Below are 22,193 nucleotides of genomic sequence, written 5' to 3'. Positions count from 1 at the left end.
CAATTAGGGCCGTTTTCTGTTATCGGCGTTTCTTGATATGAATTTACACCCATTGATACTCGCCATTAGTCCGTGGCCGTTTCTTTCGCTCGGGGAAAACTGTAGCTACGCCTAACCTTCACCCTATTCTCCTAACTTTGTTTTGTTAGTTAGTTATCCTAACTTGCTATTTAAACTGTAGATATACTTTTTTTATATTGTATTATTGACTGTATGTTTGTTTATTCCATGTGTAACTCTGTGTTGTTTGTGTCACACTGCTTTGCTTTATCTTGGCCAGGTCGCAGTTGTAAATGAGAACTTGTTCTCAACTGGCCAACCTGGTTAAAAAAAGGTGAAATAAAATAAAAACAAATAATCTGTCGAGAGAACATTAGTCTCGTAACACCGGAACTGACCAATGGCAGGCACCAATGGTTATTTCCTGATATCAAGGAACGACCACATCAAGAAACGCCCCGAATTGATGTCTGCGCATACACCATATCGTCCAGAGCGGTCGAATGGTTTAAATTCTGTGTCTGTAAATGAAAGTGGGATTGGATTTTTTCAAGATGAGGTAACAGAAAAATAAATTTGTCTAATGTAGATTGGCTCAACGTGTTCCATGTAGTAAATGTATACCGAGGGTAACAGTAATTCGTTTCCTCCAACATCTTGCATGAGTTCAGTAACGTTAGTAGCTAATTTTCAGCTAGCTAGTTAACGTTCGTTAGCTTCTTGCTAACCAATGAATTTGAACAGATTGCTTGTTTAACTAGCAAAAAATATAACTACACCAGTAAATATATTACTTATGATTGTTCATACTCCTACCGACACTTATACTCTAAGTTATAGTATCGCAAAGATATGAGACGTATGAATACCGCTAACTCTAGCTAGCTATTTACCCAGCTAACAGTCATTAGCAAGTGAGCTAGCATAACAACCATACATTAAATTGTATTTGTCACATGCGCCAAATTCAACAGGTGTAGATGTTACAGTGAAATGCTTACTTACAAGCCCTTAACCAACAATGCAGTTTTAAGAAAATACAAAAATAAGTAAGAGATAAGAATAACACATATTTAAAGAGTAGCAGTAAATAACAATAGCGGGGCTATATTCAGGGGTACCGGTGTCGAGGTAATTGAGGTAATATGTATGTAGAGTTCTTAAAGTGACTACGCATAGATAATAACAGAGAGTAGCAGCAGCGTAGGGGTGGGCGGCAATGCAAATAGTCTGGGTAGCTATTTGATTAGGTGAGAAAGGGCAGTGTGGAGTGCAATAGAAAAAAAGAGACGTCAAATAACACTATTTGACGTGTCAAATAAGCTTGTTGACCAATCAGGAACTGAATATGACTGCACGTCACATAATCATTTAACGCTTTCATAAATGTTTTACGTAGTTATTAAACATTGATTACACTATCACTCGTATTTCATATGTCACAATGATTCATCGATAGGTATGCTATGATGCTGGTAAAGTTGTCTCACCCACCTACAGTGCTGGTCATAAAAATAAAAGCTAGCTCATGGATGCAAACAATGTTCTTCCCCAAAAACATAGCAAAATGACATCATCTGTTTCAGTAGCTATAGTTAGCTAGCTAACTATATAGCGCTAGTTGTCATCTAAAATAACTCTCATTTATAAGACAGTTCTTATTTGATTAATGGTGGTCGGACCCATCTATGTGAAGCTAGCCACCATAAGGATTAGCCACAATAGTGGACTTTGCGGTTAGCCTTCAAAATAAAAGTATGTAATTGACAGTGATGCAAATGAATACAAATAGTAGAATTATGCCATAATTGAATAGATCATGCCAAACGAGGTTGGAATGTTGATATATAAAATTAACAACAGACTGCACCGCCCACAACCGCAGGGCTCTCCAGAGGGTGGTGCGGTCTACACAACGCATCACCGGGGGCAAACTACCTGCCCTCCAGGACACCTACAGCACCCAATGTCACAAACTTTATGATCGAGTTGGAGGCGTGCATGGCCACAAAGTCATGGGTGAACAGGGAGTACAGGAGGGGGCTGAGCATTCACCCTTGTGGGGCCCCAGGACACGGCTAGGGATGCTGTCTGGGCCGGCAGCCTTGCGAGGGTTAACACGTTTAAATGTCGTACTCATGTCGGCTATCGGAGAAGGAGAGCCCACAGTCCTTGGTAGCAGGCCGAGTCGGTAGCACTGTATTATCCTCAAAGCGGGCAAAGAAGGTATTTAGCTTGTCGGTGTCCGCGATGTGGCTGGTTTTCCTTTTGTAGTCCGTGATTGTCTGTAGACTCTACCACGTACATCTCGTGTCTGGGCTGTTGAATTGCGAATCCACTTTCTCTATACTGACATTTTGCTTGTTTGATTGCCTTGCAGAGGGAATGACTACTCTGTATTCTGCCATATTCTCTCTCAAGACGAATCAATACGTATCTATACTGAACAAAAATATAAACAAAACAATTTAAATGTTTTTACTGAGTTACTGTTCATATAAGGAAATCAGTCAATTGAAATAAATCTATTAGGCCCTAATCTATGGATTTCACATGACTGGGAATACAGATATGCACCTGTTGTTCAGAGAAAAAAAGTAGGGGTGTGGATCAGAAAACCAGTCAGTATCTGGTGTGACCACAATTTGCATGCAGGGTGGCACATCTCCTTCACATAAAGTTGATCAGGCTGTTGATTGTGGCATGTTGAATGTTGTCTCATTCAATGGCTGTGCAAAGTTGTTGGATTTTGGTGGGAACTGGAACACCGTGTCGTACACGTCGATCCAGAGCATCCCAAAAATGCTCAATGGGTGACATGTCTGGGGAGTTTGCAGGCCATGGAAGAACTGGGACATTTTCAGCTTCCAGGAATTGTGTACAGATCTCTGCGACACGGGGCTGTGCATTATCATGCTGGAACATGAGATGGCGGATGAATGGCATGACAAAGGGCCTCAGGATCTCGTCACGGTATCTCTGTGCATTAAAATTGCCATTGTGTTCATTGTCCGTATCTTATGCCAGCCCATACCATACATAACCCCACCCCCACCATGGGGCACTCTGTTCACAACGTTGAGATCAGCAAATCCGCTTTCCCACACGACGCCATACACGTGGTCTGCGGTTGTGAGGTCGATTGGATGTACTGCCAAATTCTCTAAAACGATGGCTTATGGTAGAGAAGTGAACATTCAATTCTTTGGCAACAGCTCTTGTTGACATTCCTGCAGTCAGTATGCCAATTCCATACTTCCTCAACTTGAGACAGCTGTGGCATTGTGTGACAAAACTGCACATTTTAGAGTGGCCTTTTATTGTCCCCAGCACAAGGGGCACCTGTGTAATGATCATGCTGTTTAATCAGCTTCTTGATATGCCACACCTGTCAGATGGATGGATTATCTTGCTTACTAACAGGGATGTAAACAAATTTGTGCACATCATTTTTGAGAAATAAGCTTTTTGTGATATATGGAACATTTTTGCGATCTTTATTTCAGCTCATGAAACACGGGACCAACACTTTACATGTTGCGTTTATATTTTTGCTCAGTGTAGATACATGGGTTCTGATACTATACAGGAATGCTACATTTTGGTTTGAAACAATTAGGTTTGGTTTAATTAGTGAACAAAATGCACTAAACATTTGTTGTATCAACATTCATGTTCCATTCGAAATTAAAATCTGCTGCTGATAGCGCTCAATAGCTGGGCCTCTCTGGGCTGGGCCTCTCTGGGCTGGGCCTCTCTGGGCTGGGCCTCTCTGAGCTGGGCCTGTCTGAGCTGGGTGTTTGTGTGAATGATGCATGTCTAACGTGTATACTATGTAGGTACCTGATCTGAGCCATAAAGGAGACTAGGCATCTACCACCCCACTACCACTATCAGATTAGAGCCATAAAGGACACTAGGCATCTACCACCCCACTACCACTATCAGATTAGAGCCATAAAGGAGACTAGACATCTACCACCCCACTACCACTATCAGATTAGAGCCATAAAGGAGACTAGGCATCTACCACCCCACTATCAGATTAGAGCCATAAAGGAGACTAGACATCTACCACTCCACTACCACTATCAGATTAGAGCCATAAAGGAGACTAGGCATCTACCACCCCACTATCAGATCTGAGCCATAAAGGAGACTAGGCATCTACCACCCCATTACCACTATCAGATTAGAGCCATAAAGGAGACTAGGCATCTACTACCCCACTATCACATTAGAGCCATAAAGGAGACTAGACATCTACCACCCCATTACCACTATCTGATTAGAGCCATAAAGGAGACTAGGCATCTACCACCCCACTATCAGATCTGAGCCATAAAGGAGACTAGGCATCTACCACCCCATTACTACTATCTGATTAGAGCCATAAAGGAGACTAGGCATCTACCACCCCACTACCACTATCAGATTTAGTTTTTTTTGTCCCCCTCCACTGGTTCTGAAATCACCATCACCCACTCATTAACTTGTCATTTTTAACAGATGAAGTGTTTCAGCTGGTAATGTATCAATACTTATTTACAAATGAGCTATGACCTAGCCAATGAATATATAGCACAACAATTGGATTTCACCCCTCATCTCAAAATCAAATGGTTTTGACTGTTTGGAAGCTTTGTGAGCTCATTTTGTCCTCCAGCTTTGGCCATGCAGTGCACCTCGCAAAAAGTGATTCCTCATTATGAAAATATGACTTTACCCTGTATATCAAAAAAAAAAGGGGAAAAAAAGACCTTTTTATACACTGAACTACTAAAAAATATTGCTCATGGTGAACCTGAACAATCAAAATCAAAATCTATTGTCAGCCTCGTTCAGCAGCTATAGACAGATGAGTTGTGTCTCCGGTAGCTTACTTTTATTCTGGAAAAACACAATTTTCAACAATGCATGGATAACTGTAACCTAGCAAATTACACAGGGTTGTCACTCAACGTCTAAAGCCTAATATTGCGAGCAAACCTGGGCACAGTGTGCAGTTTGACTAGGCTACTCCCTAGAGTTGTTCTGCGTGCTCAATGACTGTCAATGCAGTTAAATGCTTAGTTTCGACACAAAATGTCACAAAATGAGGTATTTTCGGAAGGTAGAAACTAATATGAGCAACAACAACAAAAGAGTGAATCGGCGATTCATAATGTTTTAATTGATTTTCTGACCGATGCTATATCATGGATTGGTTTGTGGTCTGATGCAGTCGTATCTTAAACATTTGAATCTTAAACATTTGAATCAAGGACTGTTGTGTCATGGTGAATGTTACACCCCTACAATAGATGTCTTCTGCCCTTTAGAATAGTGACGAGGGGGCGGTGAAGCCTTTGGCCACATTATCTCTGCAAAATGTCTTCTGTCCTTGAGAATAGTGACGAGGGGGCGGTGAAGCCTTTGGCCACATTGTCTCAGGGAGTCTATTCAGCAGCAGAAAGCTCACCGGAGAAGCCACATAATCTGTCGAATGTGGGTGGAAATGTGCTTTGCGATGCTCTGTTTTATAGGCTGTGCCATATCAGTTTGACAGCGAGAGATAGAGACGTCACACAGAGGCTCAATGGCGTCTCTAGTCTACAGCTCTCTACTCCCAACCGTGTCATCATACATTTAGCCTCCTGTGAGAATTAGCTTGACCTCTTTTTCCACTGAGTGTGGGACAGAGGGAACATTTGGTTGGCTGTAAATGTACAGGACTAGGCTAACCCCCCTCCCCCCTTTCTTCTAACAAGCTCTCTGAATTTTCTCCCCTTCATCTTGCCCCTCTCTCCTCCCAGGTCTGACTCACTGTAGACTGTGATGGCTCCAGGCGACATGGTGCCGGAGCATGCCAAGCAGCATAAGCTCAAGCAGGAGAAGGAGAACCGTCAGAGCACCACCACCACCACCAGGCCTGATGGAGACTCTGAGCCTGACGGATCCTTTGTATTTGAGGCCCATGAGGCATGGAAGGACTTCCACGACTCCCTGAGGCAGTTCTACGAAGTGGGGGAGCTCTGTGATGTCACACTGAAGGTAGGTCTGGACATAGACATGAGGGACAGACAGAGTGAGGTTTTATAGTGTTCACAATGCTCAGCCACTAGCTCTTTGGCTACTAGCTATTTGTGAAATGGGTATCCCAAACAATGGGTAAAGCATAGAGATGCTATTAAATTACTAGAGGGGCTGAGATGTCATTAACACTCAAAGTTCCAGAATGGAGTGAAAATGGCAGCCATATTGGTCAGGGAGAAATCCAAACCAGTCTAATTAGAATTTGTATTTAAAAAAATGTTTTATCTTTATTTAACTAGGCAAGTCAGTTAAGAACACATTCTTATTTTCAAATACGGCCTAGGAACAGTGGGTTAACTGCCTTGTTCAGGGGCAGAACAACAGATTTTTACCTTGTCAGCTCGGGGATTCGATACAGCAACCTTTCGGTTACTGGCCCAATGCTCTAACCACTAGGCTACCTGCCGCAGGTAGCCAATGGCAGTAGAGGCTTAATCTTGATTTGATTTATGCAGGAAAATAAAAGTAAGGCATGTGATATCATAAATTGTGTAGTAATTATTGTCAACCTAAAATAGTCATAATTATAAATAGTTTATTTGGGTTTTATACACTTTCTGTATAAATAGCCTCTAAAATATATGTAAATGTCTACTTGTTAGTTTTCTTGGAAAGCTGTGAGTACTATTATGATAAAATATTAGTACTTGCATTTACAACTTGTCTAAGTCCTATCATCAACTGATGACAGCCAGTCTGTGGATTGACTGCATTTTTTGAATGGAATGTTGGCATATTGGCATTTTAATTTGAATAATTTATGATATCATTCCTCCAAAACTGTCTGGCTAGCTAACAAACATACAGTGCAGAAAAATGATTCAAAATGCATTATTTTACACTATCTTATCAAAAGGGTTGGCAAACCATGGTTGACCAACTCCCTGACCAAAATGGCTGCACTTTACCCCATCATAAGAAGGTCCATGTCCATTCTGGTATTCTAATTCCTAATTCTATTTGTCTCCAAGGCAAAAAATAATAGCCTTATGTCTGTTTTTGTGAAGTTTGGTGGGAACCAGTTAGGCCTATTTAAAATAATAATAAAAAATAAAAAAAGAGACTCAAATTAACCAACAAAACCTTTTGTGGACCGAATAGTTCAGGGAATGAATAACGTGTGAGCTTGCATTAACTCTCTCTCTCTCTCTCCTTTTCTCTCATTGTGTTCAGGTGGGCAGCAGGCTGATACCATGCCACAAGCTGGTGCTGGCATGTGTCATCCCTTATTTCAGGGCCATGTTCCTGTCTGAGATGTCCGAGGCCAAACAGGACCTGATTGAGATCAAGGACTTTGACGGAGACGCCATCCACGACCTGGTGCGTTTCGCCTACTCCTCTCGTCTGACCCTGACAGTGGACAACGTGCAGCCTCTCCTCTACGCAGCCTGTATACTGCAGGTAGAGTTGGTAGCCAGAGCCTGCTGTGAGTACATGAAGGCCCACTTCCACCCCTCCAACTGCCTGGCTGTCCGCACCTTTGCCGAGAGCCACAACCGCGTCGACCTGATGGACATGGCGGATCGCTACGCTTGCGAACACTTCCGGGAAGTGGTGGACTGTGAGGACTTCCCGTGCGTGTCGCCTCCTCACCTGAGAACCCTGTTGTCCTCCAGTGATCTGAACATTCACTCTGAGACTCAGGTGTACACCGCTGCTGTCAAGTGGCTGAAGAATAACCCTCAACACCACGAGGCCTGGCTGCAGCAGATCATGACTCAGGTAGGTCTGAAAGATTGCGTTTACACAGGCAGACCAATTTTAAAAAACTCCACTATTTGGTATATTTAATTTATGCTTGTAGGTGTTGTATGTTGTGTTTGTGGAACATTTTCCTCATCAATACTTAGTTGTAGTTGTGTGTAGTGTTTGACACTGTGTGTGTGTGTAGTGTTTGACTGTGTGTGTAGTGTGTGACTGTGTGTGTGTAGTGTTTGACTGTGTGTGTGTGTGTGTGTGTAGTGTTTGACTCTGTGCTGTGTTTGTGTCCGGCTGCCCTGCAGGACAGATGCTTCTGTGTTAATGTTTATGACCCCCTGTGTGCTGTGTGTGTTGACTGTGTGCTGTGCAGTGTGTGTTGACTGTGTGCTGTGCAGTGTGTGTTGACTGTGTGCTGTGCAGTGTGTGTTGACTGTGTGCTGTGCAGTGTGTGTTGACTGTGTGCAGTGTGTGTTGACTGTGTGCAGTGTGTGTTGACTGTGTGCTGTGCAGTGTGTGTTGACTGTGTGCTGTGCAGTGTGTGTTGACTGTGTGCTGTGCAGTGTGTGTTGACTGTGTGCTGTGCAGTGTGTGTTGACTGTGTGCTGTGCAGTGCGTGTTGACTGTGTGCTGTGTGTGTTGACTGTGTGCAGTGCAGTGCTTGTTGACTGTGTGCAGTGTGTGTTGACTGTGTGCAGTGTGTGTTGACTGTGTGCTGTGCAGTGTGTTGACTGTGTGCTGTGCAGTGTGTGTTGACTGTGTGCTGTGCAGTGTGTGTTGACTGTGTGCTGTGCAGTGCGTGTTGACTGTGTGCTGTGCAGTGCGTGTTGACTGTGTGCTGTGCAGTGCTTGTTGACTGTGTGCTGTGCAGTGCTTGTTGACTGTGTGCAGTGCAGTGCTTGTTGACTGTGTGCAGTGCGTGTTGACTGTGTGCTGTGCAGTGCGTGTTGACTGTGTGCAGTGCGTGTTGACTGTGTGCTGTGCGTGTTGACTGTGTGCAGTGCGTGTTGACTGTGTGCAGTGTGTGTTGACTGTGTGCTGTGCTGTGCGTGTTGACTGTGTGCAGTGTGTGTTGACTGTGTGCTGTGCAGTGTGTGTTGACTGTGTGCAGTGCGTGTTGACTGTGTGCAGTGTGTGTTGACTGTGTGCTGTGCTGTGCGTGTTGACTGTGTGCAGTGCGTGTTGACTGTGTGCTGTGCAGTGCGTGTTGACTGTGTGCAGTGTGTGTTGACTGTGTGCTGTGCTGTGCGTGTTGACTGTGTGCAGTGCGTGTTGACTGTGTGCTGTGCAGTGTGTGTTGACTGTGTGCTGTGCAGTGCGTGTTGACTGTGTGCTGTGTGTGTTGACTGTGTGCTGTGCAGTGCGTGTTGACTGTGTGCTGTGCAGTGTGTGTTGACTGTGTGCTGTGCAGTGTGTGTTGACTGTGTGCTGTGCAGTGCGTGTTGACTGTGTGCTGTGTGTGTTGACTGTGTGCTGTGCAGTGCGTGTTGACTGTGTGCTGTGCAGTGCGTGTTGACTGTGTGCTGTGCAGTGCGTGTTGACTGTGTGCTGTGTGTGTTGACTGTGTGCTGTGCAGTGCGTGTTGACTGTGTGCTGTGCAGTGCGTGTTGACTGTGTGCTGTGCAGTGCGTGTTGACTGTGTGCTGTGCAGTGCGTGTTGACTGTGTGCTGTGCAGTGTGTGTTGACTGTGTGCTGTGCTGTGTATCCATACCTCCTGTAGGTGCGTCTCCCCCTGCTCCCAGTAGACTTCCTGACGGCCACGGTGGCCAAAGAGGAGATGATCAGAGGGAACCTGAGCTGCAGAGATCTGCTGGATGAGGCCAGGAACTATCACCTGCACCTTAGCAACAAGGTTGTCCCGGACTTTGAGTATTCTGTCAGAACAACACCTAGGAAACACACTGCAGGTAACAGACTGGCAGCTTGTCCAACTAATTGTCAATCAGCTATGTGATAGCGTTGAGGACATTGCAGAACAATGATAAAGGAAAAATCTTAATTTTATATATTTACGAGCCTGACAAATACCTAAATCGTTGATTGATTCCTCAGGGTGGATATTCATGTGTTGAGCTTGGTGTTTTATTTTTACCTGCTCTGAACTACTACATAACTTCTAACCTCTGACCTCTGCCTCATCTTCAGGTGTGTTGTTCTGTGTGGGTGGGCGGGGTGGTTCTGGTGACCCGTTCCGCAGCATCGAGTGTTACTCCATCAGCAAGAACAGCTGGTTCTTTGGACCTGAGATGAACAGTAGGAGACGGCATGTTGGAGTCATCTCTGTAGGAGGTGAGAGATGGAGGGAGAGAGAGAGGTGGGGGATGGAGGGAGAGAGAGAGGTGGGGGATGGAGGGAGAGAGAGAGGTGGGGGAGGGAGGGAGAGAGAGAGGTGGGGGAGGGAGGGGAGAGGGAGGGAGGGGGGAGAGAGAGAGATGAGGGAGGGAGGTGGATGATGGAGAGGGAGGGAGGGTGGAGGGAGAGAGGTGGAGGATGGAGAGAGGGAGGGAGAGAGGTGGAGGATGGAGAGGGAGGGAGGGAGGATGGAGAGGGAGGGAGGGAGAGGTGGAGGATGGAGAGGGAGGGAGGGAGAGAGGTGGAGAGGGAGGGAGAGAGAGGGAGGGAGGGTGGAGAGAGAGGTGGAGAGGGAGGGAGGGAGAGGGAGGGCGAGGGAGGGAGGGCGAGAGAGAGGAGGAGAGAGAGAGGTGGGGGAGGGAGGGGAGAGGGAGGGAGGGGGGGAGAGAGAGAGATGAGGGAGGGAGGTGGATGATGGAGAGGGAGGGAGGGTGGAGGGAGAGAGGTGGAGGATGGAGAGAGGGAGGGAGAGAGGTGGAGGATGGAGAGGGAGGGAGGGAGAGGGGAGGGAGAGGTGGAGGATGGAGAGGGAGGGAGGGAGAGAGGTGGAGAGGGAGGGAGAGAGAGGGAGGGAGGGTGGAGAGAGAGGTGGAGAGGGAGGGAGGGAGAGAGAGGGAGGGAGGGTGGAGAGAGAGGTGGAGAGGGAGGGAGGGAGAGGGAGGGAGGGCGAGAGAGAGGAGGAGAGAGGTAGAGGGAGGGGGAGGGAGGGATAGAAAATGGATAGAGAGCCAGAACTCCAAAACTGGTCTTAGGTGCTGTTTCCCCCTGTACTCACTGAATGCTTTGCAGATTAAGGATGGAGAATAGATGTGTGTTGGGAGAGCAGCCATCATAATAATTATGTTTATGTTACGAGGGCTGTGTGGAATCTCTCAGGGATGATCAGAGCACAGAGTCTGAGATTATTAGTATTTATTATGGATCCCCATTTTGTTTCTGTCAAGGCAGCAGCTACTCTTCCTGGGGTTTATTATGGATCCCCATTAGTTCCTGCCAATGCAGCAGCTACTCTTCCTGGGGTTTATTATGGATCCACATTAGTTCCTGCCAATGCAGCAGCTACTCTTCCTGGGGTTTATTATGGATCCCCATTAGTTCCTGCCAATGCAGCAGCTACTCTTCCTGGGGTTTATTATGGATCCCCATTAGTTCCTGCCAAGGCAGCAGCTACTCTTCCTGGGGTTTATTATGGATCCCCATTAGTTCCTGCCAATGCAGCAGCTACTCTTCCTGGGGTTTATTATGGATCCCCATTAGTTCCTGCCAATGCAGCAGCTATAGTACTCTTCCTGGGGTTTATTATGGATCCCCATTAGTTCCTGCCAATGCAGCAGCTACTCTTCCTGGGGTTTATTATGGATCCCCATTTAGTTCCTGCCAATGCAGCAGCTACTCTTCCTGGGGTTTATTATGGATCCCCATTAGTTTCTGCCAATGCAGCAGCTATAGTACTCTTCCTGGGGTTTATTATGGATCTCCATTAGTTCCTGCCAAGGCAGCAGCTACTCTTCCTGGGGTTTATTATGGATCTCCATTAGTTCCTGCCAAGGCAGCAGCTACTCTTCCTGGGGTTTATTATGGATCCCCATTAGTTCCTGCCAAGGCAGCAGCTACTCTTCCTGGGGTTTATTATGGATCCCCATTAGTTCCTGCCAATGCAGCAGCTACTCTTCCTGGGGTTTATTATGGATCCCCATTAGTTCCTGCCAAGGCAGCAGCTACTCTTCCTGGGGTTTATTATGGATCCCCATTAGTTCCTGCCAAGGCAGCAGCTATAGTACTCTTCCTGGGGTTTATTATGGATCCCCATTAGTTCCTACCAAGGCAGCAGCTACTCTTCCTGGGGTTTATTATGGATCCCCATTTAGTTCCTGCCAATGCAGCAGCTATAGTACTCTTCCTGGGGTTTATTATGGATCTCCATTAGTTCCTGCCAAGGCAGCAGCTACTCTTCCTGGGGTTTATTATGGATCTCCATTAGTTCCTGCCAAGGCAGCAGCTACTCTTCGTGGGGTTTATTATGGATCTCCATTAGTTCCTGCCAAGGCAGCAGCTACTCTTCCTGGGGTTTATTATGGATCCCCATTAGTTCCTGCCAATGCAGCAGCTACTCTTCCTGGGGTTTATTATGGATCCCCATTAGTTCCTGCCAAGGCAGCAGCTACTCTTCCTGGGGTTTATTATGGATCCCCATTAGTTCCTGCCAAGGCAGCAGCTACTCTTCCTGGGGTTTATTATGGATCCCCATTAGTTCCTGCCAATGCAGCAGCTACTCTTCCTGGGGTTTATTATGGATCCCCATTAGTTCCTGCCAAGGCAGCAGCTACTCTTCCTGGGGTTTATTATGGATCCCCATTAGTTCCTGCCAATGCAGCAGCTACAGTACTCTTCCTGGGGCCCAACGAAATTAAGGCCATTACACAATTTTTAAAACATTACAATACCTTTCACACCACATTAAGTTTGTACCCTCAGGCCACTACTCTACTACCACATATCTACAACACAAAGTCCACAAAATGTACATGTTAGTGCTGACCCTGTTTAGTCGACTGATTGATTGTTTGGTTGATATGCTGTTGGTCGACCCAATTTTTTTACTTTTTGTCGAGTAGTTGCAAATACATTTAAAAAATCTATGGCGCATAAGACGCCTGTCTGATTCACACCTGTCTGAGTGGACTAATCCATTGCGGAGGCCTGTCTGAGTGGACTAATCCATTGTGGAGGCCTGTCTGAGTGGACTAATCCATTGTGGAGGCCTGTCTGAGTGGACTAATCCATTACGGAGGCCGCAGGGATGACACACCAGTATCACCAGTAGTACATTTACTGTTAATTACCATCATTTCTAATTACAATGTTTGTTACTGTCATTCCTGTTAATGTATTCAGTATGTTGTTATTACAGTCATACCGTTGTCATTGTCTGATTGGACACGTTTCCTGCAGAGCGCACAACCTAGGTTACACTTGTGAGAAAAACGTTTGTGTTAATTTCATTCCATTTACGAGGTGTCAATTTATACATTGTCTTTTGTTTGTGGCGCTCCTGTCAATGTGGAGTAAGGACGTGCACCTGATTACGCATAGAAGCAGGCTTAGGCTACCTGGCCTGCGCTCAAATGTAGGCTTACAGATCACCTGATTTATAAATCTGCCCATTTGGGGATCTGATACTGTTTCTGATTGGCTTAACTCACCATCACTGTGGAACTTCTCAAAGTAATTTTTTCTTCACCTCCAACAGCAAGTAAACAAAGTCTGTTTTTACATCCATTGAGAATGACAATAGTTCCTCAACGTAGTCTATTTAAAAAATCTTTCCAGCTCTCTCCATTTCGATAACCACTTGGCATGAAGGGGGAAAAATGTCATGCTCTGATCCGGTGAAAACATCATAAAATAGGCCTACCTGATTACTTCTTATCCCTTGTGCAAATAGCCTACAGCTGTGTCTGTATGTCTGGACCTCACTTGAGCAGGAAACTCTGAGGGAAGGAAATGTTTTATACAATGTTGGAAGTTTGCTACCACTGGGCCAGACCAAGTTAATAGTTGATACAATGTTTCCAGTTCCTTGTAGACAGGCCATGTGTAGCCAATGTGATTTATAGGATTTTTTTTTTTTTCTGGATATTTTCAGTCTGCAGGCTGCAATTGTTTTTATTTTGTTGGCTTTATGTAGGCTATTTTTACGTAATGGCAATAGAAGTTACTTTTAGATTTGTATTATTTTCATAGAATTGTGATTAAAACCACATAACATCTGATTTTGAGATATGAAGACTTTTATCAGTAAAAATGGTACGATAACTTGGCACTCCACGTGGAAAAAGGTTGCCGACCGCTGGTGTAGCCCATTACCCGGCAACTTCAGGAGTGTAATGGCTGCTACGAAGGCCAGCAGCAACGGGAGAAGGGTCTGGAACAGGTTGTCTTCTTCTGGTTAGACTATATTGATCTGTTAAGGCCATATTGATCTCTGGCTCCCTCTTTAGTCATTTATGTGTCTTCCTTTTTAATCGCGGTGCTTAAAGCATCAGACAAGCTCAGTGGCCTACATATATAGTTGATTTTATTCAACATCTATATATGGAAAAATATACGTTTTAAAATGTCGACCAATCGTTTGGAACAGATGACTCGGTCTACAAAGATTTTTTTGTTTGGGGACAGCCCTTGTCGTGGACAGCCTTAGTATAGTGCGTATATTATCGTGTGTGTAAATGCATTTGTCTCTGCACAGTCCCGCTGTTCCATATGTTTTTTTTATCTGTTTTTTTATATCAGATTTTACTGCTGGCATGAGTTACTTGATGTGGAATAGAGCTCCATATAGTCATGGCTCTGTGTACTACTGTGCGCCTCCCACAGTCTGTTCTGGAATGTGAAGAGACCTTTTGTGGCATGTCTTGTGGGGTATCCATGGGTGTCTGAGCTGTGTGCTAGTAGTTTAAACAGACAGCTCGGTGCATTCATCATGTCAATACTTCTTACAGTAGTGATGAAGTCAATCCTCTATTTTGAGCTAGAAGAGATTGACATATTCATGTTAGCTCTCCATGTACATTTAAGGGCCAGACGTGCTGCCCTGCACAGGGCTCATTTTAATTTGACTAATTCCCTCTTTGTTGTCTCAGGACCATATTTAGTATATGTCAGGTTGTGAGTTGTCTATGGTCTCGTAGTCCTATCGTTGCTCTGGTGTCCTCAGGTAAAGTGTATGCAGTAGGGGGGCATGATGGCAGTGAACACCTGGGTAACATGGAGATGTTTGATCCTCTCACTAACAAGTGGATGATGAAGGCTTCCATGAACACTAAGAGGTATGTCATGTCTGGGGAGGGGAAAAAAAGGCAATTCTCTAATATGAGTTTTGTTTTAGAAATGTTGTTTTACAGCCGTCCATAAAGATTCCTAATTATACTCACTCTGATATACTGCCCTATTGTCAATGCTGTCTTGTATGTGTATAGAAGGGGCATAGCTCTGGCAGCTCTGGGAGGTCCTATCTACGCCATCGGAGGTCTAGATGACAACTCATGCTTCAACGACGTGGAGAGATACGATATCGAGAGCGACCGCTGGACTGCTGTGGCGTCCATGAACACACCCAGAGGAGGGGTGGGCTCTGTGGCCTTAGGGGTAAGAACAGCATGGATACATGGCTGCACTGAACATACAGTATTATACAGAGCCTTCTGAAAGTATTCACACCCCTTGACTTTTTCCACATTTCGTTGTGTTATAGCCTGCATTTGAGATGTTGTGTCACTGGCCTGCACACAAACACCCCATAATGTCAAAGTGGATTTATGTTTTGAGATTTTGTTTTCAAATTAATGAAAAATTAAAAGTTTAAATGTCTTGAGTCAATAAGTATTCAACCCCTTTGTTATGGTAAGCCTAAATAAGTTCAGGAGTAAACATTTGCTTAACAAGTCACATAATAAGTTGCATGGACTCACTCTGGGAATCTCACTGGGACCAGGGAGGTTTTACCCCCCCCCGCAAAGACCAGGGAGGTTTTACCCCCCCGCAAAGACCAGGGTGGTTTTACCCCCCCCCGCAAAGACCAGGGAGGTTTTCCAATGTCTCTCAAAGAAGGGCACTGTATTGGTAGACATTGAAACAGTTAAGAGTTTAATGGCTGTGAATGGAGAAACTTAATTTTAACACTCAACAGGTGACATTACCCTCCTCACAGAAGATTATTTTACAACCATTTATACCATTCAGTAAAGAGATTTTATTCCCTGTGCTGTTTGTGTCATTGAAGTCCGACCATGTCCGTGGGCAATACTTTCCTGTCGGTAACAGGAACACACCTCAAATGTTGTACTTCTTGAATTGCTGAGCCTCTTTTTATATCGGCTTAGTTCCAACACCCCAAAAATGAGTAGCAGCACCTAATTCAGTCCACTTCAAGCCCGGAGAATCACTTGTTTAACCCTCTCCTGTCCTGTCAGAGTCATGTGTACGCTGTGGGAGGTAACGACGGTGTGGCCTCTCTGTCCAGTGTGGAGAGGTTTGACCCCCACCTCAACAAGTGGACAGAGGTCAGGGAGATGGGCCAGAGACGAGCAGGGAACGGAGTCAGTGAGCTGAACGGATGCCTCTATGTCGTGGGTAAGAACACAGCACAATACTACTGTTAATCATTTACAACAGGGTTTCCCAAACCAGGTCCCGGGGACCCCAGGGGGGGCACGTTATGGGTTTTTGCTCTAGCACTACACAGCTGATTCAAATAATTAAAGCTTAATGATGAGTTGATTATTTGAATCGGCTGTGTAGTGCTGGGGCCAAACCCAAAACGTGCCCCCCCTGGGGTCCCCGGGACCTGGTTTGGGAAACACTGATTTAGAAGATGTGAGTGACTTACAGTAAGTGAATTCAACTAAACGAGGTGAGACAACCACATATCACTGTCACGTTGTATTTCCTATCAGTGTTTACCACCCATTCTACTGGCTGCTATTTAACGTGGGTCACATGCTTTTCACACACATGGGGTTGGCTTGTAAACATGAGACAGAAAAGAGAAAAGTTCATGTTTTGTCAAGTTGGTTACTGATTAAAAGGGATCCGTAAGGGTGGGGTGATGTTATCGGCTGAATTTGTAGAGTCCTCTAAGGCTGTTTCACAGCTCTGGCCTGACTTTTAGCTGATCCTAGTTGACATGAGTCAGCATTGCTGTGTTTGTGGAGGAGGTTAAGCTACTGATTATCTTAGCTACTAGCTACTGTCTATCATAAGCATTGACCTTGCTGGGCAGAGGTGTGGATCTTTATTGCCTGCTGCGTGCTGCTTCACTGACCGGGTTATGCTATTCATATCACGTCTTGTACTGATTGAGCCGTTATCCTACAGTATGTACACAACTTACTTTATTCGCGACACGATGTGTACAAGCCTTCAACTCTGAAATTGCTGATTCATAGTTTTTTAGTCGTGGCTCCACCGAAGGTGTTACTGAACTACCATCTTCCGTCAGGCGGTTTTGATGACAACTCCCCGCTGAGTTCTGTGGAACGTTTGGACCCCCGTCTTTCCCGATGGAACTACGTCTCTGAGCTGACCACGCCCCGAGGCGGAGTGGGCGTGGCCACGGTCATGGGTCGCGTGTTCGCAGTCGGTGGTCACAACGGGAACATTTATCTTAACACAGTGGAGGCCTTCGACCCCCGTATGAACAGGTGAGACACGGAGAGAGAGAGAGCAGGGTTACTGTTCAGGTTCAAGGAAGAGGTTGTACTGTGTAAGTTTAAACAAGCACACCAAGTATTTCACCCAGGTCTGGTATGCTCAAGGCTCTAGCACAGATGAGCAACTGTTTTCTACTTAAAGAGGGTCTAGTCTTTTTTTAGTTTTAGGTCTGGTGGGTTAACTGACACTTTATCATAATACATAACCACCTGGTCTGACTGTGTGTTCCTCAGATGGGAGCTGGTGGGGTCTGTCTCTCACTGCCGGGCCGGTGCAGGAGTGGCCGTCTGTTCCACTCACATCAGCCAGATCAGAGACGTGGGCCAGGGCTCCAGCAACGTGGTCGACTGCATGTGACCGCTGTCTGACCACAGGCTGACCCGGAAAACTGCACAAGATCAGACGTGCACAGAACAGCACCCGTCCCCCACGCACAGCCACAAGCACTGAATCCCACTGCACGGACACTGACTAGGAGCAGCTGTCCTTAAAGCACCACTTCCCTTTAGCACTGACTGTCATGTAACCGATCTCACTATGTAGGGTGGTGTGCATTGTTATTATTCAGCTGAAGACACTTCTCTGACTGAACCTTATCAGTGGAAAACTGATCTACAAACAATCAATATATTTTCTCTTTTTGTGATGTTTGCAAATGCATTTCAGTGATTGGTGTATTTTGAAAAAATGATTTGATTTTCTTTGCGTTTTGACTGCTTTGGAACTTTATCAAAAGGAAAATAGCTGACTGATAGTTGAGCTGTAGATGTCTCATTAGACAGGCCTTGCATATCTACTTGTATTTTTTAAGAGATAACCGGTTAGTACCTATGCTCTGTCAGACCTCACTTTCACAATCATCACTGTCTGAACTGAGAGATCTTCCTAGGGTTCCCAGCAGTCTCTCACATATATAAAACAGTATGAGAGAGAGCACTGTGAAGTATGGACAGTATCTGGAGGATGGAAAGCTGTGAAGTAAAGACTCTGAACAGATCAGTGTTTAGGATTTTTTTTAAATCTGTTGACATTCTATTGACTCACACATAGACAATGTTTATTTTTTTGAAATCTGACATTCTATTGACTCACACATAGACAATGTTTATTTTTTTCCTGTTTATTTTCTTTTTAGGAATTCACGGCTTTCATTCAGATCTATCCGCTGTAGGCTTCGTGATGCTGAAACCGCTTTCGTGTTAGCATTAGCTAGCTGTAGCCTGTATTTGCGTTTTGAACAATCATTCCTAACAGACTGATTTTAATTGAGATTAAACTATGGCGGTCTTTGGCAGAGTTGGACTAAATTTGTGAAGCAATAAGAGGTTGCTGCATGTCTTTGTTACCAGACTGAACGTGTGCCGTTTTGAAATGACTGAGGGACTAGTGATAACTCTCAGGACAGACAGTCTAGGGTCTTAGCAGAATGCTAACCCTCATACTCTCTGTGTTCTACTCAAAGATAGCTGGGCTGTCAGTAAACAAGTGTGCTTTCAGACGTGTGAAGAGATGAATCCTCTATCTGCCAAATGGTTCTGATTTTTTATATTTTTATATTTGGGAGTTTTTATGAAATCAGTGCTTATCTTTGGTGTTGTTCTTTATGTGTCTTGTCTTGGACTTGTTGTTGTGCACTATCTTCCTGGCGTCGTCAGGGGTTTCACTATATTTTGTCCTATGGAAATGTTTATGCTATTTTGAAAATGTTTTGCCAGTGAGTGTCTGCTCTTTGACAGTGAGTGTCTGTGTTTTGAAGATTTTTCCTCAACCTTATTTTCTTGTGACTCCTCCTGGTCAATTCAAGGCCTTTCAGGTAATTCTGGATTTGATTGTAAGACTGTTGTTGGTCAACAGATTGACCCAAGACTTTGATTTAGAAATACACATGTTTGAAGAGATGATATGCATTAGGAAAACATGCTCTTTCCATGACATAGACCAACCAGGTGAATCCAGGTTAAAGCTATGATCCCTTATTGATGTCAATTGTTAAATCCACTTCAATCAGTGTAGATGAAGGGGAGGAGACGGGTTAAAGAAAGATTTTTGAGACATGGATTGTGTATGGGTGCCATTCAGAGGGTGAATGGGCAAGACAAAAGATTTAATGGGGCAAGCCGGAAGTGCCTTTGAACGGGGTATGGTAGTAGGTACCAGGTACACCGGTTTGAGTGTCAAACCCAGCAGCGTTGCAGTTCTTTTCACGCTCAACATGTGTGTATCAAGCATGGTCCACCACCCAAAGGACATCCAGCCAACTTGACACAACTTTAGGAAGCATTGGGAGTCAACATGGGCCAGCATCCCTGTGGAACGCTTTGGGCACCTTGTAGAGTCCATGCCCTGACGAATTGAGGCCGTTCTGATGGTCCTTAATGTTCTGTACACTCCATTATATGCATATTTGCTCTTGTATCCTCCATTAAGGGAATATTGAATTGTTGCACCATTGGTTTGTTGTATTCTACAATAGAACTGTAAGACCTCTGGTGTGTCATACTGTACTCCAGGGGTGTGTACTGACTTGCCAACTGTAATATAGAACGTGTCAGTTCATGCTTTTGTAAATGTGTTGCTATTGGTTCAGATGAATGCTGTGTCTTGCATTGTATTTCATACAGCTAAAATCTTCATTTAGTTGATGTTACTATAATATATCTGTCATTATTCATGATATGGCTCCAATATGTCATTATTTGTTTTACTCTTTTGAATTCCATATTGAAGTTAACATGTTCTTATGGTCTGTATTAGCAGTGGTGTAAAAGTACTTAGTAGTACTTTCAAGTACTTTTACTTAAGTAGTTTTTTGGGGTATCTATACTTTCTATTTTTACTTTTACTTCACTATATTCCTAAAGAAAATGTATGTACTTTTTACTCCATACATTTTCACTGACACTCAAAAGTACTCGTTACATTTTGAAAGCTTAGCAGGACAGGAACATTTTGTAATTTATTTTATTTCACCTTTATTTAACCAAGTAGGCCAGTTGAGAACAAGTTCTCATTTACAACTGCGACCTGGCCAAGATGAAGCAAAGCATTGCGACAAAAACAACACAGAGTTACACATAAACAAACGTACAGTCAATAACACAAAAGAAAAATAGAAAAATCTATGTACAGTGTGTGCAAATGAAGAAGAGTAGGGAGATGGGCAATAAATAGGCCATAGAGGCATAAATTATTACAATTTAGCATTAGTACTGGAGTGATATATGTGCAGATAATGATGATCAAGTAGAGATACTGGGGTGCAAAAGAGCAAGAGGGTAAGTAGTACTATGGGGATGAGGTACAGGTACAGTGATCGGTAAGCTGATGCTTAAAGTTAGAGAGGGAGATAAGACTCCAGCTTCAGAGATTTTTGCAATTCGTTCCAGTCATTGGCAGCAGAGAACTGGAAGGAAAGGCGGCCAAAGGAGGTGTTGGCTTTGGGGATGACCAGTGCAATATACCTGCTGGAGTGCGTGCTACGGGTGGGTGTTGCTATGGTGACCAGTGAGCTGAGATAAGGTGGGGCTTTACCTTGCAAAGACTTATAGATGACCTGGAGCCAGTGGGTTTGGCGATGAATATGAAGCGAGGGCCAGCCAACGAGAGCATACAGTTCGCAGTGGTGGGTAGTATATGGGGCTTTAGTGATAGACTACATCCAGTTTGTAGAGTGTTGGAGGCTATTTTGTAAATTACATCACCGAAGTCAAGGATCGGTAGGATAGTCAGTTTTACGATGGTATGTTTGGCGGCATGAGTGAAGGAGGCTTTGTTGCGAAATAGGAAGCCAATTCTAGATTTAATTTTGGATTGGAGATGCTTAAAGTGAGTCTGGAAGGAGAGTTTACAGTCTAACCAGACACCTAGGTATTTGTAGTTGTCCACATATTCTAGGTCAGAACCGTCCAGAGTAGTGATGCTAGTCGGGCGGGAGGGTGCGGACAGCAATCGGTTGAAGAGCATGCACTTAGTTTAACTAGCATTTAAAAGCAGTTAGAAGCCACAGAAGGAGTGTTGTATGGCGTTGAAGCTTGTTTGGAGGTTTGTTAGCACAGTGTCCAAAGAAGGGCCAGATATATACAGAATGGTGTCGTCTGCATAGAGGTGGATCAGAGAATCACCAGCAGCAAGAGCGACATCATTGATATATACAGAGAAGAGAGTCGGCCCGAGAATTGAAACCTGTGGCAGGGGCTGCTGAGATGTTGGCCAGGGTAGGGGTAGCCAGGTGGAAAGCATGGCCAGCTGTGGAAAAATGCTTATTGAAATGATCGATTATCGGTGGTGACAGTGTTTCCTATCCTCAGTGCAGTGGGCAGCTGGGAGGAGGTGCTCTTATTCTCCATGGACTTTAGTGTCCCAATACTTTTTGAAATTAGTGCTACAAGAAGCAAATTTCTGTTTGAAAAAGCTAGCCTTAGCTTTTCTAACTGACTGAGTATATTGGTTCCTGACTTTCCTGAAAAGTTGCATATCGCGGGGACTATTCGATGCTAATGCAGTACGCCACAAGATGTTTTTGTGCTGGTCAAGGGCAGTCAAGTCTGGGGTGAACCAAGGGCTATATCTGTTCTTAGTTCTACATTGAATGGGGCATGCTTATTTAAGATGGAGAGGAATTCACTTTTGAAGAGCAACCAGGCATCCTCTACTGACTAGATGAGGTCAATATCCTTCCAGGATACCCAGGCCAGGTTGATTAGAAAGGCCTGCTCGCTGAAGTGTTTTAGGGAGCGTTTGACAGTAATGAGGGGTGGTCGTTTGACCGCAGACCCAGTATGCACGCAGGCAATGAGGCAGTGATCGCTGAGATCCTGGTTGAAGACAGCAGAGGTGTATTTAGAGGGCAGGTTGG

At 44.6% G+C, this 22,193-nt stretch overlaps 1 protein-coding gene across 1 annotated transcript; it reads left to right on the top strand.

The window, feature by feature from the left end:
• Positions 1-460: 460 nt before the first annotated feature.
• klhl8 (kelch-like family member 8) lies at positions 461-19,348 on the top strand. The gene is made up of 10 exons (XM_038989543.1): positions 461-559; positions 5,796-6,033; positions 7,249-7,797; positions 9,495-9,681; positions 9,920-10,063; positions 14,844-14,955; positions 15,106-15,274; positions 16,099-16,258; positions 17,127-17,328; positions 17,572-19,348. The coding sequence occupies exons 2-10, from the start codon at positions 5,818-5,820 to the stop codon at positions 17,693-17,695; spliced, it is 1,863 nt and encodes a 620-aa protein (XP_038845471.1). The 5' UTR covers positions 461-559; positions 5,796-5,817; the 3' UTR covers positions 17,696-19,348.
• The last annotated feature ends 2,845 nt before the right edge of the window (positions 19,349-22,193 follow it).

This window comes from Salvelinus namaycush, chromosome 3 (assembly GCF_016432855.1).
Source record: "Salvelinus namaycush isolate Seneca chromosome 3, SaNama_1.0, whole genome shotgun sequence".
NCBI classification, from domain to species: Eukaryota; Metazoa; Chordata; class Actinopteri; order Salmoniformes; family Salmonidae; genus Salvelinus; species Salvelinus namaycush.
The sequence above is the reverse complement of the archived record's forward strand: the minus strand, read 5'-3'. Positions and strand labels throughout refer to the sequence as shown.